This window comes from Oncorhynchus keta, chromosome 16 (assembly GCF_023373465.1).
Source record: "Oncorhynchus keta strain PuntledgeMale-10-30-2019 chromosome 16, Oket_V2, whole genome shotgun sequence".
In the NCBI taxonomy this organism is placed as follows: domain Eukaryota; kingdom Metazoa; phylum Chordata; class Actinopteri; order Salmoniformes; family Salmonidae; genus Oncorhynchus; species Oncorhynchus keta.
The window spans coordinates 6,006,605-6,026,355 of NC_068436.1; the positions used below are offsets into that span (position 1 = coordinate 6,006,605).

The 19,751-nt window shown below is 44.4% G+C and overlaps 1 protein-coding gene across 6 annotated transcripts in view; it reads left to right on the forward strand.

Moving 5' to 3' along the window:
* The first annotated feature begins 398 nt into the window (after positions 1 to 398).
* LOC118395528 (pericentriolar material 1 protein-like) overlaps positions 399 to 19,751 on the forward strand; it is a 36,191-nt gene continuing 16,838 nt past the window's right edge. For 3 of the 6 annotated variants that reach the window (XM_052464577.1, XM_052464582.1, XM_052464581.1), the window contains exons 1-17: positions 1,474 to 1,648; positions 4,803 to 4,926; positions 5,728 to 5,979; positions 7,797 to 8,120; positions 8,770 to 8,940; positions 9,680 to 9,799; positions 10,142 to 10,322; positions 10,455 to 10,564; positions 10,947 to 11,235; positions 11,515 to 11,707; positions 15,177 to 15,383; positions 15,505 to 15,671; positions 15,777 to 16,003; positions 18,320 to 18,456; positions 18,646 to 18,775; positions 18,976 to 19,161; positions 19,423 to 19,604. In XM_052464577.1, coding sequence (XP_052320537.1) covers positions 4,822 to 4,926; positions 5,728 to 5,979; positions 7,797 to 8,120; positions 8,770 to 8,940; positions 9,680 to 9,799; positions 10,142 to 10,322; positions 10,455 to 10,564; positions 10,947 to 11,235; positions 11,515 to 11,707; positions 15,177 to 15,383; positions 15,505 to 15,671; positions 15,777 to 16,003; positions 18,320 to 18,456; positions 18,646 to 18,775; positions 18,976 to 19,161; positions 19,423 to 19,604 — 2,981 coding nt within the window. In that variant the 5' untranslated portion in view covers positions 1,474 to 1,648; positions 4,803 to 4,821. Of the gene's footprint in view, positions 510 to 1,035; positions 1,061 to 1,473; positions 1,649 to 4,802; positions 4,927 to 5,727; positions 5,980 to 7,796; positions 8,121 to 8,769; positions 8,941 to 9,679; positions 9,800 to 10,141; positions 10,323 to 10,454; positions 10,565 to 10,946; positions 11,236 to 11,514; positions 11,708 to 15,176; positions 15,384 to 15,504; positions 15,672 to 15,776; positions 16,004 to 18,319; positions 18,457 to 18,645; positions 18,776 to 18,975; positions 19,162 to 19,422; positions 19,605 to 19,751 lie in introns of those variants that run through there. The other 3 variants (XM_052464578.1, XM_052464579.1, XM_052464580.1) reach the window with 3 other exon arrangements.

Below are 19,751 nucleotides of genomic sequence, written 5' to 3' on the forward strand. Positions count from 1 at the left end.
ACTGTAGTTTAGCCATTTTCAAAGGACGGGTAGTTCGGCATTCAGTCGAAAACAAACTCGCCTCGATTTGCAGATTTGCTTGCGTTGCCGTCTTCTTTTGAGGTTTATGCGGGTGGCGAGCCCAGAAATAGACAACAACGCCACCCGCTGGATGGTGTTTTGAGCTGGGCTAGATCAAATAATAAAAAAAGCAAATTGGAAGGGTGATATTGTGAGTGTGATGTAAACGGAATCAATATAATAATCTCCCGTATATAGTAATAGTTCAGGTGAACGATAAGGCTGTACAGATATCGTTGAAATAGAAACAATTATATTGGGCATAAAATAACAGACTTAGCAGGAGAGAAGATGTTACCGTGTCATTCTGTTTTCACTATTTTACAACTTGATGTTAGACTGTTCCTCGCCCTGAAAAAGGTCTATGGGCCAAAATAAACTGTAATCCATGGTTCAGTTTTCTTTAAACAGCCACGACAAACTTCAGCTAACCTTAGCAGTGGTGTAAAGTAAGTCGTTTTTTGGGGGTCTCTGTACCTTACTTTACCTTTAACTTCACTACATTCGTTACATTTTGAATGCTTAGCATTACAGGAAAATGGTCTAATTCACACACGAATCAAGAGAACATCTCTTGTCATCCCTGCTGCCACTGATTTGGCGGACTCACTGAACACATGCTTCCTTTGTAAATGATGTCTGGGTGTTGGAGCATACCACATGGCTATCCGTAAATAAAATAAAAACAAGTAAATGATGTCGTCTGGTTTGCTTTAGTCCCAATCAAAACTCGCCTACACCGATGTATGCTCGCCTCCAATTCTACTTTTGCGCTGTCGTCTTATTTTGTGTTTTTCATCGGATGGCGAGCATCTGGCTTGATGGAGTTGTAGAAAAGTTGTAAATTGGTGGTCGGACACATTATTCTGTAAACTTAAGCAGATCTTGCGGTGTTTTTTTTATACTTCTCTACAGTCTCAATGTATTATTAATATAGATTTTAGGGATAAAAAAAAGTTATGTGTATGTGCGTGGCAAACTTTCAGCTCAGATGATAAGGGTAGGTTCTATTGATTCACAAAGGGGTCTGTTTGGTTATCATATAATTACAGCTAGTAACAGTTTGAATATGTACACGCTTCAATGACACTAGTGTGAGTGAATACTGTAAGTCATTGGCCAATTTGATTAAATTGAATGAAACTTGATCTGTTCAAAATTAAACTTTTAGGCTAAACACTGACATTCTTGCAACGTAACGTACCAATAATGAACCATCCGAGAGGCCAAATAGTACCTTATTCAATAGGGGTGCCATTGCCTATACATTTGTCCAACAATATTGTACATACGATTACAGTCACTTTGATATACTCATTACATATCTGTGTGTGTGCATTTGAGGAAAAACATAACCGTATTGATGAGGTTCTCTTGTGCAAGTAGCACTACTGTTTTATATCACTCCGCCTCCTTGAACAGGGAATATAATGGCTGACACTGGACCGATAATGTACATTGACTGAGGGGATTCATCAACAACACCGAAACGACATTTATATTAATTGAGAAACCAGCCTTCTCATGTCTCTTAGAATGAGCCGTTGACCATAACGTGTTACGATAATTTCTCAAAAAACTCACTGAGGTAATTCATTTATTTCCACTACTTTTATTAGCCAAGGCAAGTGGCTAGTTCACCACCAGCTAGCTAACTTAGCATCATCACGCAGCTCGCTATCAAGTTAGCTACCCCCTTACCCAAAACAAAACTAGGTTGGTGCTGTATTTTCGAGGAGTCATGATAAGCTAAATGTATTTAACCAGCTACGTGTACTCATTTTGAAACCGCTATAGACAACAATAACTAAGTAGGTAGCTAGCTATCTTGTCAGGCCGTGAAATCTTGTTTGTTTTTAGTTGGCCAGCTAGCTAACGTTACCTAGAAAGGTCACGTTAGCTTCTAACAAGTTGACGTTACCTACGCCAGTGCCAGCAAGGTATTGTAATTCCTAACTAACTGTAATTCCTACTAGCAAGTGACAGTACCCCCCCCCCCCGAATTGAACATCAGCTTTTGTTTTGAATATCAATTGTTCAAACTTTCCAAGGGCAGTGAATGCAACAATTAACGTTAGTCAGACTTCAACGTATTTTCCATTATCGGAATTTCACTCCCCGTTTTCGCCGGGGAAGGTAGGGGAGTGGGGGGGTTCAAGTGTTACCATGGCGTTAAACTTCATGTTGCCAAACCGTGACAAAGCAAAATGTAAAATAGTCTAGAATTGCATAGCTACATTTTGTATCCCAAATGATGAATAGGCTGCATCGATTTGTCCCCATACTTTGTTACGTTAGACGTTCTCAGAGGGGGGCTAGTTGTTGCTAGTGACAGTTGGCTCCTGCGAACTCACAGAAGTGGAGGGAATTTCGTAAACTTGACCGGGAATTCTACACCGCAGAGGTCTACACCGCAGAGGTTTAACGCAAATCCATCTAGACTAAACCGCGCCTTTTGTCGTGAAGTTGGCTAACTACTGTTAGTCATCAAGAAACCCTAACTCAATCCGCTACCTCTCCAATAGCAAACCAACCAATTAATAGTGGGTGACTGAATACACCGCACAGGTACGTAATCGATAGGTAAGGTAACGTTATTGAAATCGGTAATGTTTATTACTATTAGCTATGTCATAAATAAGTCATACACTGGTTTGTGGCAAGCTAGTGGCGGTGTGTTGGATTGTTAACGTTATGCTTCACATGTTATGGTTTAGTTGACTCTAATACTTGTCCTATGGGAAAGGTCTGTGAATGTTGACTGTTGCTTAGTTGCAGGAACATTCCTCCGAACAAGGCACGGTTTCGGACTGGAGGCTGTTTCTGAAAGCAACAAACACCTCTACATTCATGCACTCTGTTAATGTCATAACGAATGTCATAACGATGTAGATAATAAGGAAACACACCTCTGTATATTTTCCATTTGGAAAATGTGTCCCAGACAACGTGACCTGATATGTTTTAATTTGCTGTCAATTTGAGAAATGTTCCTGAGCTATAATGTTATGCATTGTGTGTATAACCCATTAGGACGTCCACTCACGGTGCTCAGAATGACAAACATTTTGATGAAGGTATTCATCTTAACAGAACATCCAACTCCTTTAATGAAGCAGACACTAAAGCATTATTTTCAAAAATGTGCTAAAATGCAATTTTTGGGAAAACAACACTGTTACTAACAGCGATCTCTGTTAGAAACTTAGGTTGCTAATATAACTGGGATTTGATATGAAACCCAACGGGAGAGATGCTGGTTTAAATGGCATATGAGGAATTATTTTTATAAAAATAATTGCTTCCAAGTTTCTTATGGTCAGATTTTTTTTCTAGGCTGCTTTGTAGCAAGGTAAAACATGCCACATAATATGAATAAAAAGTTTCAGGTTTCAGACAATTATGTATGTTTTACAAATGCATACTGCCACCAGCTCACATTGCCAAGTGGTGGGTGACGCAGTATTAATATGCCTACTGTTACCTTTATACTTAAATGGGAGGTGCGTTGCAATTGCCAGTTGAGAAATAAAAATGTTAGATATTTTTAATTGTGGCAATCAAAACCGTTTTGAACGGGTGACTGCGTTAGAATTGTTGCCCAATGACTGGTCTTATTAAAGGACATGTTTTACTCCAGCAACAACGAGCTGAGGAGCTGCTGCAGCTCTAGTGTTGTCTGACAAGCGTTATTTTGCTCAAAATAGGCTCTGTGTGCAGGTAAGAAATGATACATTACAACCAATGTTCCCTCGTTTTCTTCGTCACTGAGCAAATTTCAGGTCTGCTGAGAACAAAGTTTGAAAGTTGTGAAAATTTTGTGCAACTTCCAACACGCTGTTACTCTGAGCACTGAGGTTGTATCTGCTGTAAGTTAGTTTTAACAGTGGCCATGTGTGTAGGTATCTGTGGCTATTTGATCATAATGTAGGCCTGCCCGAGTGGCCTAGCATAAAAAACAATGACACAAATGCGTCCAAAAACATTTTAACATGCAAATAGCTGTTCTCTCTCAGCCTACAGTAGCAGCCAATGTGTGGTATTCAGTGTAGGATTCCATGAGACTTTTGGGGGAAAAAACATGCAGGGCTTGACAATAACCTCTTTTATCTACTTGTCCTTCAGACAAAGTGACTGAAAATGCTATTTGATGCAAGAAAAGACTTTACAAAATAAAATGCGTTATTGTCATACCATTTTTACAGAGAATCAGAAATGATGATACCCTCTGCCTATAGGCTTGAATAAGCTAAGTAGCCAGTCTCAATTTTCTTTTTATACACACGTTCATGTTGTTACTCTTGTGGACAGAGTACATTGGAGGTCGATCATGATTGACCGGTTGGTGACCACTGCTCTGGAAGGTTGAGTGACGTTATCTGTGAGCTGATATTTCTGTGCCACAGTCCCGGGGGAGCAGACCCCAATTTTATTTCCACTAAATGTAACAAAATAACCTAATAGACGATTAGCATGACCGTGAAATGTATTTCCATCAATTAATATAAAGCATTATTTTTGCACTGGGAGGATTTTATTTTATTCTCCTGCTCAATTTGGCTGGCAACAATTTTTATCTGCTTCATTTTGTTAATTGTCCTAAATCCAACAATTACCAGCTAATGGAAAACCTGGTGAGTGTGTGAGTAAATTAGTTGTTTACAGTATGCCAGTATGAAAGAGTCTCCAGTCCAAATCCGTTCTATAGTGTTGACTGACGATGCATGTCAACGACCCAACAGGTGCGGAGCGGAGGAGGACATGGCAACAGGGGGCTCCCCCTTTGACGACTGCGCAGACGAGCAGGAGCTTCATAACTGGACCGTTACCAACGGCAGCAGCCTGGAGGACAGGCTCAACAACATGGTACAGAGGAGACAACGGCTGTGTCCCAAATGGAACCCTATTCCCGACGAAGTGCACTACCTTTGACCAGGGCCCTATGGGTCCTGGTTGAACGTAGGGTACTGCTGAATAGGGTGGCATTTGGGACCATTGAGAATGGACACTAAAAGGCTAAATCCTAACTGGAGATGTGCGAAAGTAACAAAAATCTTTGGTTGCATAAGTAGTTTGTGGATATATAGCCCCACAGTGGAGGTGTCATAATACCCGTAAAGCCTAGAGGCCAAACGGGGAAATGGTTCCAATCATTTTTCCACCATTCATCTACATAAAACAGTCCTTATTTGACGTGTTTCTAAAAACCCTTCTGTGGAAAAAATGAACGGCGCAAAAACAGTTGGAACTATTTCCCTGTTTGTCCGCTAGGTTTTACGGGTATTATGACTCGCACTGTGGTATCTACAGCTTTAGTAAGGATTCATCCCTTCACTGACTAGCTTTAGAGTCTTTCAATCTACCTACAATGCTGGCCAAAGCAAGACATGGATTTGAAATGGTGTATTACATGTAGTGTGTCCTCTTTGGGCAACCATGATGTGCAGTACATGGTATTACATAAAACACATGTATATGTCGATATGAGCTTCTGTCCTTTTCAACTCCAGGTTGAAGTTTCCCCTAGGTAAATGTCAAAGATCAGCTTCCCCCTCCCTCAATCCTAACCTGAACCATTTGTGGGGAGGAAATGCAAAACTGACCCAAGATCAGTGTTTAGGGATAACTTCACCCTACACCCCTTTTGAGCTCCCTGTCCCCCCTCAGGACTGGGGCATCCAGCAGAAGAAGGCCAACCGCTCGACGGAGAAGAACAGGAAGAAATTCTCAGCCGGCGGCGTGGCGGAGAGCCGATTGACCAATGACATCTCCCCGGAGTCCACACCTGGCACGGGGCGGAGAAGGACGAACACCCCTCACACCTTCCCCCATGTCAAGTACACCACCCAGATGTCGGTGCCCGATCAGGCCGAGCTGGAACGTCTCCGGCAGAGGATCAACTTTACTGACCTCGATGAGGTGAGAGGATTCTCCCTAGAGTTTTCTGAACTATGCATTTCTTAGTGGATTCATCTGTGATTGTTGGTGTCTGGAAGGGGGGGTAATAGTTAATCCGGAAATGTGTAGAGTAGTGATGCACCGATATGACATTTTTGGCCAATACCGATATCCAATATTTTCCTTGCTAAAAGAAAACTGATCCCGATAATAAAAAAAGAAAAAAAAGTTTATTTAACTAGGCACGTCTATTAACTAGGCACGTCTATTAAGAACAAATTCTTATTTACAATGACAACCCACTGTTCCTAGGTCAACTGCCTTGTTCAGGGGCAGAAGGACAGATTTTTACCTTGTCAGCTCCGGGATTCGATCTTGCAACCTTTCGGTTACTGGCCCAACGCTCTAACCACTAGGCTTCCTGACCGATAACTAGGGTTGCAAAATTCTGGTAAATTTCTCAATTCTCAGGTTTTCCTGGTTGGAAAACTCCAGGAATAAGCAGTAAATCCAGGAATCTTCCAACTGGGATTTCTGGAAAACTTGGAATTTGATTTTGCAACCCTACCGATAACTGATATTTTAAATGTTTGTGGCATTTTAAGCAGTCTAGTTAAATAGTTATCACACACACGGACCCATCGGTCTAAGGCACTGCATCTCAGTGCAAGAGGCATCACTACAGTCCATGGTTGGAATCCAGGCTGTATCACATCCAGCAGGTATATTTCACTGGTCATCCCCAAAGCCAACACTTCCTTTGGCCCCCTTTCCTTCCAGTTCTCTGCTGCCAATGACTGGAACGAATTTCAATCTCCCTTATATCTATCTCCCTCTCTAACTTTTAAGCATCAGCTGTCAGGGCAGCTTACCGATCACTGTACCTGTACGCAGCCAATTTGTAAATGGCACACCCAACTACCTCATCCACATGTTATTACTTACCCTCTTGGTCTTTTGCACCCCAGTATCTCTACTTGCACATCTATCACTCCAGTATTAATGCTAAATTGTAATTATTTCGCCCCTGGACTATTTATTGATCACCTCCCTTCTCTTCTACATTTGCACACACTGTATATAGATTTTTCATTTGTTTTTCTATTGTGTTATTAACTGTACGTTTGTTTGTAACTCTGTTGTTTTTGTCGCACTGCCTTGCTTTATCTTGGCCAGGTCGCAGTTGTAAATGAGAACTTGTTCTCAACTGGCCTATCTGGTTAAACAAAGGTGAAATAAAAATCATAATAAACATCTGGCTGTGGTTGGGAGTCCTACAGGGCAGCGCACAATTGACCCAGCGTCGTCCGGGTTTGGATTTTACCTTTTGAGTTGTCTCGCTGAACTTCTCTTACTCTTTCAAATGACTGCTTGACTTGTTGACTGCTCGATCCACACAGCAGACGTTTTGTGGGCTAGGTTAGGAATGCTGTGTTGCACGTGTAGCGCAAAATTTTACATAGCGTCAGTATGTCATGTATCTACATTATATAGGTATGCACGTCAGCTTTGACATCGGCGGTGAACTAGACATCGGGCCGATACCGACGTTGGCATTTTTAGCTAATATTGGCCGATTCAGATATATCGTGCATCCCTTGGGTCAATTTCACCAAAGATGTTGTGGAAGGGTACTGTTCTTGATAATAACGTGCACTTGTTGTCTTTAGGAATGTGAATAGTTAAACTTTCTGGTTAAAGGTTCTGCTGCGTTCTGTTTCATAGTACTGGAATTTCGTCTGGAAGCCAGGTTACTGGAATATAGACTGGAAGCCAGGTTACTGTAATATAGACTGGATTCCAGGTTATGACACATTCCTCGCTCTCTGTCTTCTCAGAGGAGCGTCGGCAGTGACTCCCAGGGCCGTGTAACAGCAGCCAACAACCAGCGAGAGCTGGCGGCGGAAAACAAAAAGCCCTTCAAATTCCTGCCGCTTCACGTGAACACCAACAAGAGCCGGGAGGCGCCCTCAGCCTCGGCCCCCACAACCCCCTCCGTCGCCGCCACAGCCAAAAAGCAGAGCCCTGGCCTGGGTCTCAGGGACGCGTTCACCCCCTCCCAGCCCAGCAATGACACCCCCAGGCTAGGTAGAGGGGCCGAGAGAGGGCTCCTTCCCCCTAGGGAGGATGGGAGAGGAGAGCTCAGCATCGACAGTAGCCAGGTAGGCAACGTCTAGGCACTTGGGATTACTGAAGGATTAGGGCTTTTCAGGACGTATTTTAGACTACACATAGACAGTGTATGTTTTGTTTGATCAACTACATATTGCACAATGCAAATGATTGAAGTTTGTAGTTTCAATACTTAGTTAAAATAGAACAGACATAGGACAATGCATACGATCACGGTAGTTTAGTTGTGGGTAAATTTGTTCTACTCAGTAACCCATTTTGGACAAATCTATATAAATAGCATACCTTGGAACAGCATTTTCACCATTTAGTATGCTTGCACTGAACTGATCGTCCTGTACTGGCTGCAAACGATCACATGGCGTGCTGTGTTCTCGCTCCTGTAAAAAAATAAATGGTATAACAAGGATGGGAGCCTAGGTGAGCAAGATGACGATGAAAGCAGTGTGTATTGAGGGCAATTTTAAAAATATGCCACCACCGCAGGTTCCCAAGTGAGTTCTACCCTCGTTTAGCTCAGTCTGCAGTGAGCGGCCTGGTATCTGCACTCTCACACCATTTCTCTGTCTTGCTCTCTCTATCATTTACACTCACACATGCTCTTTCTCTCTGTTGTCACACTATCTCATACACACCCTGTCCCTCACACACCCTCACATTCTCTGGTGTCCCTGTCAGGTGGTGAGCAAGCTGGTTCAGATCCGGGAGTACATCGGCAAGGCCAGCTCCATGAGGGATGACCTGGTGGAGAAGAAGGACATCCCGGCCAACGTGGAGCGCCTCACCCACCTCATCGCCCACCTCAAGGAGCAGGAGAGGTCCTACCTCCGCTTCCTGCAGAAGATGCTGGTCAGTACAGTACGCTGGCTTATCCCGGCTTTCTCACAGTCTCTCTGTCTCGTTGTTTTTCTCCTTTTCTCTCGCTTTGGCTTGATCTGTCTCATTATTTACATTTAAAAACATCTCTTTTGGCCCATCTCTCTTTCCATCCTGTCATTTAAGGATGAAAGGGGCTGTTTTCGGAAGACTTTTAGTTTCAATTCACTTTTTCTATGGTATTGATAGTAAAAACAAGCTAAGCTAGCCTTCTTGGGCTTTTGCCTGTTAAAGAAGCCTGCAGTCCACTGCTTCTTTCTCACATTGCTGTTGATAGTTCAAGATGTTGTGTTTGGGAACTTTTCACTGCACCCTGGTCATGTATTTTTTTTATTTTTATGCCAAGTTGGCTGAAACACGCCGACAAGACAATCATGTATCTTGTTCCATTTGGCAGACAAATCTAGGACATGACACGCATTGCTTCTGAACTGCTGGATGGCACGTGTCATTTGATCTTGCTATCAATATTAAATGGGTTTACCCCTCCTCTGGCATTTGTGAGTAATTATCAGCAGTCCTTCTATTTTCATTATTGTATACTCATTTTATCACTCCAACCACTGTTCAAGTATTACATTGAAAGGGAAGGAAATGCTTGAGGAGACCTGGTTTCCATAGCCACTAAAAAGTCAGTATAGGTCAGGCCAAAGAGGGGGCCCGTGCTTGCAGTACATGCCTACTATTTTACTGACCGCCCCCTCTTCTGTAGGCGAGGGAGAACGAGGAGGACGAGGCAGGAACACTGGACTCTGCCGTGGGTTCAGGCTCATTGCCAGAGAGCGCCTCCCTCAACATGGAGGTGCGCTCCTCGGACGTCTCCAACGCCACTGTGAGTAGCCTATCCTTTAGTTCTGACAGCCCCTTCTGCTTCAGCTATTTTTTTTCATTTTTTTTGTTCAATTATTTATTATTATTATTTGTTTTTGTAGTAGAGGAGTTTGGGGATTTGCATTACAATCTCTACCAGATAGTAAGACGCTGCTTCTAGAAGTAGACACCCAAGCAGACTGAGGCTAATCGTATTGCCCACCATCCCTCACTCTCGTCATTCCTTGCTCTCCCTCCCCCTCCCATTGCCGGTGTAACACCAGGAAGTCTGCGCGGTCAGCTTCTGACGCACAACCAGTTTTGCTTGTGCTGGCGATTTTTCTAATGTGTGTGTCTCCAACAGGGCCGTGTTGCAGGCCGCAGTGAACAGAAGGAGGAGCTGGAGAACTTGAGGAAGCAGCACGAGCTCCTGAAGAAGATGCTGGAGCAGCAGGAGCAGCTCAGGGCTCTACAGGGCCGCCAGGCAGCACTACTGACCATGCAGCACAGCTCTCAGCACGCCTCCCACACCATGGCTGACACCGGTGAGTCACGGGCCATATAGAGAGGGCGCATGCAAAGGAGCACATACACTGACTGGACACACAGCGCATATACGGAGCAGGTAGCTACACACACACACATACTTAACCTTTTTCATTTGGTGTGTGTTCCAGTGCCGACAGAGACCACAGGCAGTGTGTCAGGGCTGAGCATCACCTCGGAGCTGAACGATGAGCTGAACGACCTCATTCAGCGCTTCCACAACCAGCTGCACGACTCCCAGGTACCAGCATCATAGAATACTGGCTCGTATTAATTAGGGCACACTGTAGCCAAAAGTATTAGCGTTTTCTTCTGTCTGATGCCTAATGAATACAACCCTGGCAAACATCAAAAGGTAGCACTTTACGCCACAGGCTGATGTGGTAAGAACAAGGTATTGTTACCCCTCTATTACAGACGTGGTGTATAACCCTGTAACTAGAATGATTACATGAAGGGATAACTGTGCAAAATGAAGTCTTCATGTTGAGTAATTAGAACTTGTTACCATGTTATTGTCACTTTATCCCGTGTGGTAATGTGAAGTGCTACCCATCAAAGTAATATATGCTGAGTTTATGGTCATTCACCTACTAACATCCTGTGTGCCTTTCCTTCCTCAGACCAAGGCAGCAGTCCCAGACAACCGCAGACAAGCCGCGAGCCTCTCCCTCTCCCGGGAGGTCTGCCGCTCTCGCTCCTCCCAGCCGTCCCCTCCTCCCCGCTCTGCCGCCTCCTCTTTCCTCCGCCCCCCCCCTCTCACCTCCCTGACCTCCATCAGCCTTACATCGGCCTCGGCGGCGAGCGCCAAGCTGACCAAGCTGCAGGAACTGCAGGACAAGAAGCAGACCATGGACAAGATCCTGCAGGAGCTGCACTCGCTCCGTGACCAGACCCTCAACAACAACTCCTGTAAGTTATGGTTTGTCTCTGTAACTGACTAGGAGAGTGTTAACACCGTCAGGGATGGAGGGGGGTATTTTATTATTTTGCTTACTTGAACACCTGCAACTGCCATTTCCTGCAATCTAGAGCAAAACATTGCCTTCAATCATAACAAACTTATGTTTTCTTTTTTTTTGTGGCGCAGCTCCCATCTTACATTCTTTGGGGAGAACCCTGGTGCATATGATAGGAGCTTGTAAGTTTGCTGTCGTGCATGTGTGAGTAATGTGTGGGTTGGTCCCTCAGGTCGCAGCGCCAGTATGCCCCTGTCCTCTCAGCATAGCCTGGCTCTGGGCGCGGACCCCTCCTCGGACCGCCCGTCTGCCCTGTACAGAGAGCCCAACGGGGCCTCAGCCATAAGACGGGATGCCTCCACCTACCACCCCTCCACACACACCCAGCAACCCCAACATGAGGACGCCCCAGCTGACAAACTCCGGTACTAAACTCAAACTATTATTATGAAGAGTGCACATCACACCACAGTTGTATTCATGGGGCAACAAAAGGAAGAACTGACAAACGCAGAGGGACTTCCTAGACTTGCCCAAATCAAGTTTTATTGGTTGCATACAAATATTTTGCAGATGTTTTTGCGGATGTAGCGAAATGCTTGTGCTCCAACAGTGCAGTAACATAAAAAAATTCACAACAATACACACAAATCTCTAAAAGAATGGACATGTATAAATATATGGACGAGCAATGTCCGGAGTATGTATGTACACTACCGTTCAAAAGTTTGGGGTCACTTATACATTTCCTTGTTTAAAGAAAAGCATATATTTTTTTGTCCATTAAAATAATGTCAAATTGATCAGAAATAGTGTTGACATTAGTCATTTACAACATTAACATTGTAGCTGGAAACAGCTTTAGTCCATTTTTTATAATTTTTTTATCTACAGAGGTCCATTATCAGCAACCGTCATTCCTGTGTTCCAATGGCATGTTGTGTTAACTAATCCAAGTTGATCATTTTAAAAGGCTAATTGATCATTAGAAAACCCTTTCGCAATTATGTCAGCACAGCTGAAAACTGAAGATTTCGTACAACGCCGTGTACTATACCTTTCACAGAACAGCGCAAACTGTCTCAAACCAGAATAGACAGAGTGGGATGCCCCGTTGCACAACTGAGCAAAGAAGACAAGTACATTAGTGTCTAGTTTGAGAAACGGACGCCTCACAAGTCCTCAACTGGCAGCTTCATTAAATAGTACCTGCAAAACACCAGTCTCAAGGTCAACAGTGAAGAGGTGACACCGGGATGCTGGCCTTCTAGGCAGAGTTGCAAAGAAAAAGAAAAGGGGTTTTCTAATTAAACAATTATAAACTTGGATTAGCTAACACAACATGCCATTGGAACACTGGAGTGATGGTTGCTGATAATGGGCCTATGTAGATATTCCATTAAAAATCAGCCCTTTCCAGCTATAATGATCATTTACAACAACAATGTCAACACTGTATTTCTGAGCAATTTGATGTTACTTTAATGGACAAAAAATGTGCCTTTCAGAAACAAGAGAATTTAGAAGTGAACCCAAACTTTTGAATGGTGATATGTGTACAGTGCATTCGGAAAGTGTTCAGACCCCTTTTCCACAATTTGCTACCTTACAGCCTTATTGTAAAAGGGATTAAATAGTCCCCCCCCCCCTTAATCTACACAGAATACCGCATAATTCATTACAAAGGAATTATTATTTTTTTGTTGACATTTTGCAAGTGTATTAAAAATAATGAAAATATTACATATACTTAAGTATTCAGACCTTTTAGTCAGTACTTTGTAATCGCTGCCAAATCTCCTTCAACAGCCTCGAGTCTTCTTGGGTATGACGCTACAAGCTTGGCACGCCTGTTTTTGGCGAGTTTCTCACATTCTTCTCTGCAAATCATCTCAAGCTCTGTCAGGTTGGATGGGAAGTGTCGCTGCACAGCTCTTTTCAGGTCTCTCCAGAGATCATTGAGCGGGTTCATGTCCGGGCACTGACTGGGCCACTCCAAGACATTCAGAGACTTGTCTCAAAGCCACTCCTGTGTTGTCTTGGCTGTGTGCTTAGGGTTGTTGTCCTGTTGGAAAGTGAACCTTCGCCTCAGTCTGAGGTCTTGAGCACTCTGGAGCTGGTTTTCATCCAGCTTCTCTCTGTACTTTGCTCTGTTCAGCTTACCCTCGATCTTGACTAGTCTCCCAGTCCCTGCCTCTGAAAAACATCCCCTACAGCGTGATGCTGCCACCACCATGCTTCACCGTAGGGATGGTGCCAGGTTTCCTCCAGACATGAAGCTTGGCATTCAGGCCAAAGAGTTCAAGCTTGGTTTTATCAGACCAGAGAATCTTGTTTCTCATGGTCTGAGAGTATTTAGGTGCCTTTTGGCAAACTCCAAGCGTGCTGTCATGTGCCTTTTTTACTGAGGAGTGGCTTCCGACTGGCCACTCTACCATAAATGCCTGATTGGTGGATTGCTGCAGAGATTGTTGTCCTTCTGACAGGCTCTCACCATCTTCACAAAGGAACTCTAGAGAGCTCAGACTTGTTGGTCACCTCCCTGACCAAGGCCCTTCTCCCCCGATTGCTCAGTTTGGCCGGGGGGCCAGCTCTAGGAAGAGTCTTGGTGGTTCCTAGCTTCTTCCATTTTTAAGAATGATGGAGGCCACTGTGTTCTTGGGGACCTTCAATGCTGCAGATACTTTTTGTACCCTTCCCCAGATCTCCGCCTCAACATAATCCTGTCTCGGAGCTCTACTGGCAATTCCTTCGACCTAATTACTTGCTTTTTGCTCTGACAACTGTGGGACCTTATATAGACAGGTGTGCGCCTTTCCAAATCATGTCCAATCAATTGAATTTACCACAAATGGACTCCAAGTTGTAGAAACATCTCAAGGATGATCAATGGAAACAGGATGCACCTGAGCTCAATTTTGAGTCTCAGCAAAAGGTCTGAATACTTATGTAAATTATGTATTGCGTGTAGACTGAGTAATATTGTTGTATTTAGTAAATTTTACAATTGGGGTAGCAGGGTAGCCTAGTGGTTAGAGCGTTGGACTAGTAGCCGGAAGGTTGCAAGTTCAAATCCCCGAGCTGACAAGGTACAAATCTGTTGTTCTGCCCCTGAACAGGCAGTTAACCCACTGTTCCTAGGCCGTCATTGAAAATAAGAATTTGTTCTTAACTGACTTGCCTAGTTAAATAAAGGTAAAAATATATATAAAAAAATAGGACTGTAACGTTTCAAAATGTGGAAAGTCAAGTGGTCTGAGTACTTTCCGAATGCACTGTATGTGATGGGATGTATAGACATTGCAGATTGTATAATATTCTATCCACATACTTTCTGCAATAGTTGAATAGGATGGCATTGACTAGAATACAGTATATACATCTGAAATGAGTAAAACAGTATGGAAACATGATTAAAGTGACCAGTGTTCCATGTCTATTGGGACTACCTGGACTTGTGTGCCGGAATGAATACAACTCAGTGCCGATGAAGCAAAGGAGACTAGTAGAGGGAACCAACTCAGACTATTAGCATGCACCCTTTCTTTCTATCTCTCTGGTACCGGCAGCTGAAGATCCATACTGCACTGTTCTTTCAGACAAACTCTACCATCCATCACCCTTATCCCTCTTATTCATTCATCAGTTGGCGCAGCAATAGATCCAATTAGTCAAGTGTCTCTCCTTCATTGATTTCAGTTGTCCGTGTATCAACCTTGGTCTCTCTCCCACATTCCATTTCTCCCTATTCATTCCCCCACATTCTCTCTGAAAGTTTGAAATTTGACTCAAAAGAAAGACTTGGGGGGTGCACACTTTGGGCAGAAGGCCAATCCAATGCTTTTAAATCCTTGAGGTGGAGACATTTAAAACAGAATCCCCCTCCCACCACAGGAAGCTGAAGGAGGTGCACAAGCGTTTGAATGAGCTGCGCGAGCTGGTACAGTACTACGAGCAGACATCGGACATGATTGTGGACACGGTCAACGAGAACGTGAAGGAGGAGGAGGAGGAGGTGGAGACTGAGGAGGACGGCTCCATGCTGGAGACCATGTTCGACTCTGAGCAGGAGAACCGCCGGCCCCCCATCACAAACATCAGGTACTTAAGGGACACAGAGTTGGGTGAAGTCATTATTACTCATTAGAGCTGTTTATTAGTGGGCCTTGTACATTTCTGTTACTAAGCATCATTCGAATCCATCTCTCTTTCCCCTGGTCAGAAACCCACAGCATTCTGGGAACTGGACAGAAATGAACAGTCTGACCAACGGCCGAGGAGGAGGCAGCACCAACAACCATGCTGACGGCAGGCTCAACACAGAGTGTGAGATCAACAACCGCTCTGCAGCAGCCAACCTCCGCAGCCTCAACATCCCCTCAGCCATAGGTAGAGCAACGCACATTACATTCTGTACACCCCCCCCCCCTGCTGTTTTCACACATACACACAACCCACTCATCTCACTAACCCTGATTTCTCTGGCTCCACAAGAGTGCCAGTACAACCGGCCCTACAACCAGGTCAATGACGACGATGATGACGATGCCCTGGAGGATGAAGAGGTGCGGGGGGCCAGGGGCCGGGACAGCGAGGGCTCAGGGTCGAGCAGGAGGAGCAGCCTGGGGAACGATGACGCAGACTTTGCCCACAAAGTTCACCGGCTGCAGACGGCCAAGCAGAAACTACGGCAGCTCCAGGAGCTGGTGGCCATGGTGCAGGTGAGAGGACTGACTAGAAGCAGAGAAACATAGCATAGTGCAAGTCAGTGGGACCAATAGGACCCATCTCATCCCAAAATTTGACTCAAGTTTGCCAAAAAGCACCTGGATGATCAAGACTCTTGGAAGAATTTTCTATGGACAGATTATTCAAAAGTATAACTTTTTGGATGGCATGGGTCCTGTGATACCTGGCGAAAACCAAACACTGCGTTACAAATTAAGAACCTTAAACCAACAGCCAAGCATGGTGGTAGTGTGATGGTTTGGAAATGCTTTGCTGCCTCAGGACCTGGACTGCTTGCCTTAATGGAAGGAACCATGAATTCTGCTCTATATCAGAATTCAACAGGGAACTGTCAGGCCATCTGTCTGTGAGCTGAAGCGCAGCTCGGTCATTCAGCGAGACAGTGAGCCAAAATACACAAGTCGACATGAAAATGTCTACAAAAATAGAGGTCGACCGATTTATGATTTTTCAACGCCGATACCTTTATCTAATTATTGGAGGACCAAAAAAAGTCTACCGAATAATCAGACCATTTAAAAATATATCTATTTTTTTTACATTTGATTTATTTGTAATAATGACAATTACAACAATACTGAATGAACACTTTAACTTAATATAATACATCAATAAAATCAATTTAACCTCAAATAAATAATGAAACATGTTCAATTTGGTTTAAATAATGCAAAACCAAAGTGTTGGAGAAGAAAGTAAAAGTGCAATATATGTAAGAAAGCTAACCTTTTGAGTTCCTTGCTCAGAACATGAGAACATATGAAAGCTGGTGGTTCCTTTTAACACGAGTCTTCAATATTCCTAGGTAAGAAGTTTTAGGTTGTTATAGGACTTTCTCTCCATACCATTTGTATTTCATTAACCTTTGACTATTGGATGTTCTTATAGGCACAATTTAGTATTGCCAGTGTAACAGTATAGCTTATGTCCCGCTCGAACCAGGAACACAACGACAACAGCCACCCTCGAAGCAGCGTTACTCATGCAGAGCAAGGGGAACAACCACTCCAAGTGACGTTTGAAACTCTATTAGCGCGCACCCCGCTAACTAGCTAGCCATTTCACATCGGTTACATCAACCACATCTCGGGAAGTCATAAACAGCGCAATGCTTAACGCACAATGAAGAGCTGCTGGCAAAATGCACGAAAGTGCTGTTTGAATGAATGCTTATGAGCCTGCTGCTGCCTACCACCGCTCAGTCAGATACTTTTATGCTTGTATGCTCAGTCAGATTATGTGCAACGCAGGACATGCTAGATAAACTAGTAATATCATCAACCATGTGTAGTTAACTAGTGATTATGATTGGTTGATGGTTTTTTGTAAGATAAGTTTAATGATAGCTAGCATTTTATCTTGGCTTACTACATTCGTGTAACAGGTAGTCTCCTTGTGGAGTGCAACGAGAGGCAGGTGGTTATAGCGTTGGACTAGTTAACTATAAGGTTGCAAGCTTGGATCCCCCGAGCTGACAAGGGTTCTGCCCCTGAACGAGGCAGTTAACCCACTGTTCCTAGGCCGTCATTGAAAATAAGAATGTGTTCTTAACTGACTCGCCTAGTTAAATAAAGGTGTCCAAAAATACCATTCCGATTTTAATCGGTCGACATCTACTAAAAAGCAATACATTTTGATGTTGTGGACTGGCCTAGTCAAAGTCCAGACCTAATCCCAATTGAGATGATGTTGTGGCAAACAAACGAGCAGTTCATCCCACAAATGTCATGGAGTTACAGCAGTTCTGCATGAGTGCATGAGTGTTCCAAAATTCCTCCACAGCGATGTGAGAGACTGATCAACAACTACAGGAAACATTTGGTTGGAGTCCTTGCACAACCAGTTGAGTGAAGGGGGCAATACATTTTTTCAAACGGGGGCTTTGGGTGTTGTATAAGTATGTAATTGTTGTGTTATTTGTTCACTCAGGTTCCCTTTATCTAATTATTAGGGTTTGGTTGAAGATCTGCTAACATTCAGTGCAAAAAAACAAAAAAAAAAAAATATATATATATATATATATAAAGCAGATAATTTAAAAGGGTGCAAATACTTTTTCACAGCACGTGCGAGTAAGAACATATCAACGCACACAAATAAGTCAATAATACAAAATAGACCACATGGTACAGAATCTAAAATGACCATGGTGCAGTTGACTGGTCTAGACAGTTCAGAGTGGAAGAGGACCCTTTTACAGTCCAAGAAAATAAAGAGCTGGAATTTGAGCCGTTGAAGACGGGCAATGGCCTTACGGAATAGTAACCATGTGACTTTCTGTCTCCCAGAGTGACGATACAGACGCCACCACGGCCAACGAGGACGAGGGCCTCCACCAGCAGCCCAACAACACCAGAGGTGCTGCTGCTGGCTCCTCCTCTGCAGCCAGGAGCCCCAGAGACCTCACCCTCACAGACAAAGCCAGGTTCGGAGACTCACTCACACCCATACGGAGCACTAACACACACCCGCGGTAGAAGCCGTTGAACCATCATAAGTGTATGAAAGTACCTCCGTCTATTTATATCGGAGTGAGTGCATTTCTGCCTTTAAGCGTGTGAGAATTACACCGCCGGTGATTCTGTTTGAATCTAAAATAAGTTGTGTGTCTCAGGGAGAAGCTGTATGAGGAGAAGCTTCGTCAGCAGCAGCAGGAGTTGCAGCAGCTTCACGAGGAACGCCAGCGGCTGATGGAGATCCAAGACCAGATCCAGGACCTGCAGTGGGCCTGCCCCGACCTGCAGGTAACACACACTGAGCACACCACTCTATTTCCTGATTGATTGTGTTGAAAGGCTTTGGTGTCAGAACTTGTTTCTGACATTTTAACCTTAGTGCTCTATTTCGGGAATAGGGTGTTATTTGAGAGAGCCTCGCTCTTCCTCTTTCCTATCATTATCTTGCATACACGCTCTACCTCTCCCTCCCATCTTCTCCTCTCTAGTCGTCGGTGTCCAGCAGCACAGTGAGTCAGCAGGCCCTGATGAGGAAGGTCCCGGCTGCAGCTTCCACCCCAGCCCCTCCCCCTGCTCCTGCTGCAGCCCCCAAAGCGACTGCTTCTCCTGCCGCCACCGCCACGCTCAAACCCACAGCCCAGGCCGCCGCGAACGCCTCTGTCACCGACAACGAAGTGGGTTCTTGATTTGTTTCGATTTGACAGGGTCAGTTCACAGTAACGTCAAGGATCGTATGCACATCCCACAAACTTGATGGCTCGCCAAAATCATACAGACGACTTGTAATCACCCGCTCAGTGCAAGGCTTTTCCTGAGGGTTAGCATGACCGAGTTAGCCATGGCTGGATGTCAGGGAGCTGTATAGGAGTGTGTGAGTTATCATGCAGATGTAACCATGAAAATAACAGCGCTCATTTACCTTCATGTTTCCCCAGCAGCTGTGGTGTGAGATGCGGCGCCACCAGATCCTGCGGGAGGAGCTCCGCCAGCGGAGGAAGCACCTGGAGTCCCTGATGGCCGAGCACCAGAGGAGGAGCGGCCTCAGCGACTCCCCCTACAGGATGGAGGACCCCGAGGGTCACGCCGCCGCCACGCAGCCACTCAGCAGGGACGAGAGGTGAGTGAAGCGTCACCCAACCCCCCCTAGATTCAGACCCCCAAATAATCGGGTGAATTCCATGATATGTAGATATGAAAGCATGTGATGGCTAAAAAGCATCAATCTACTTCGATCTGATACATTCAGAACGCTTTACGAGGTATC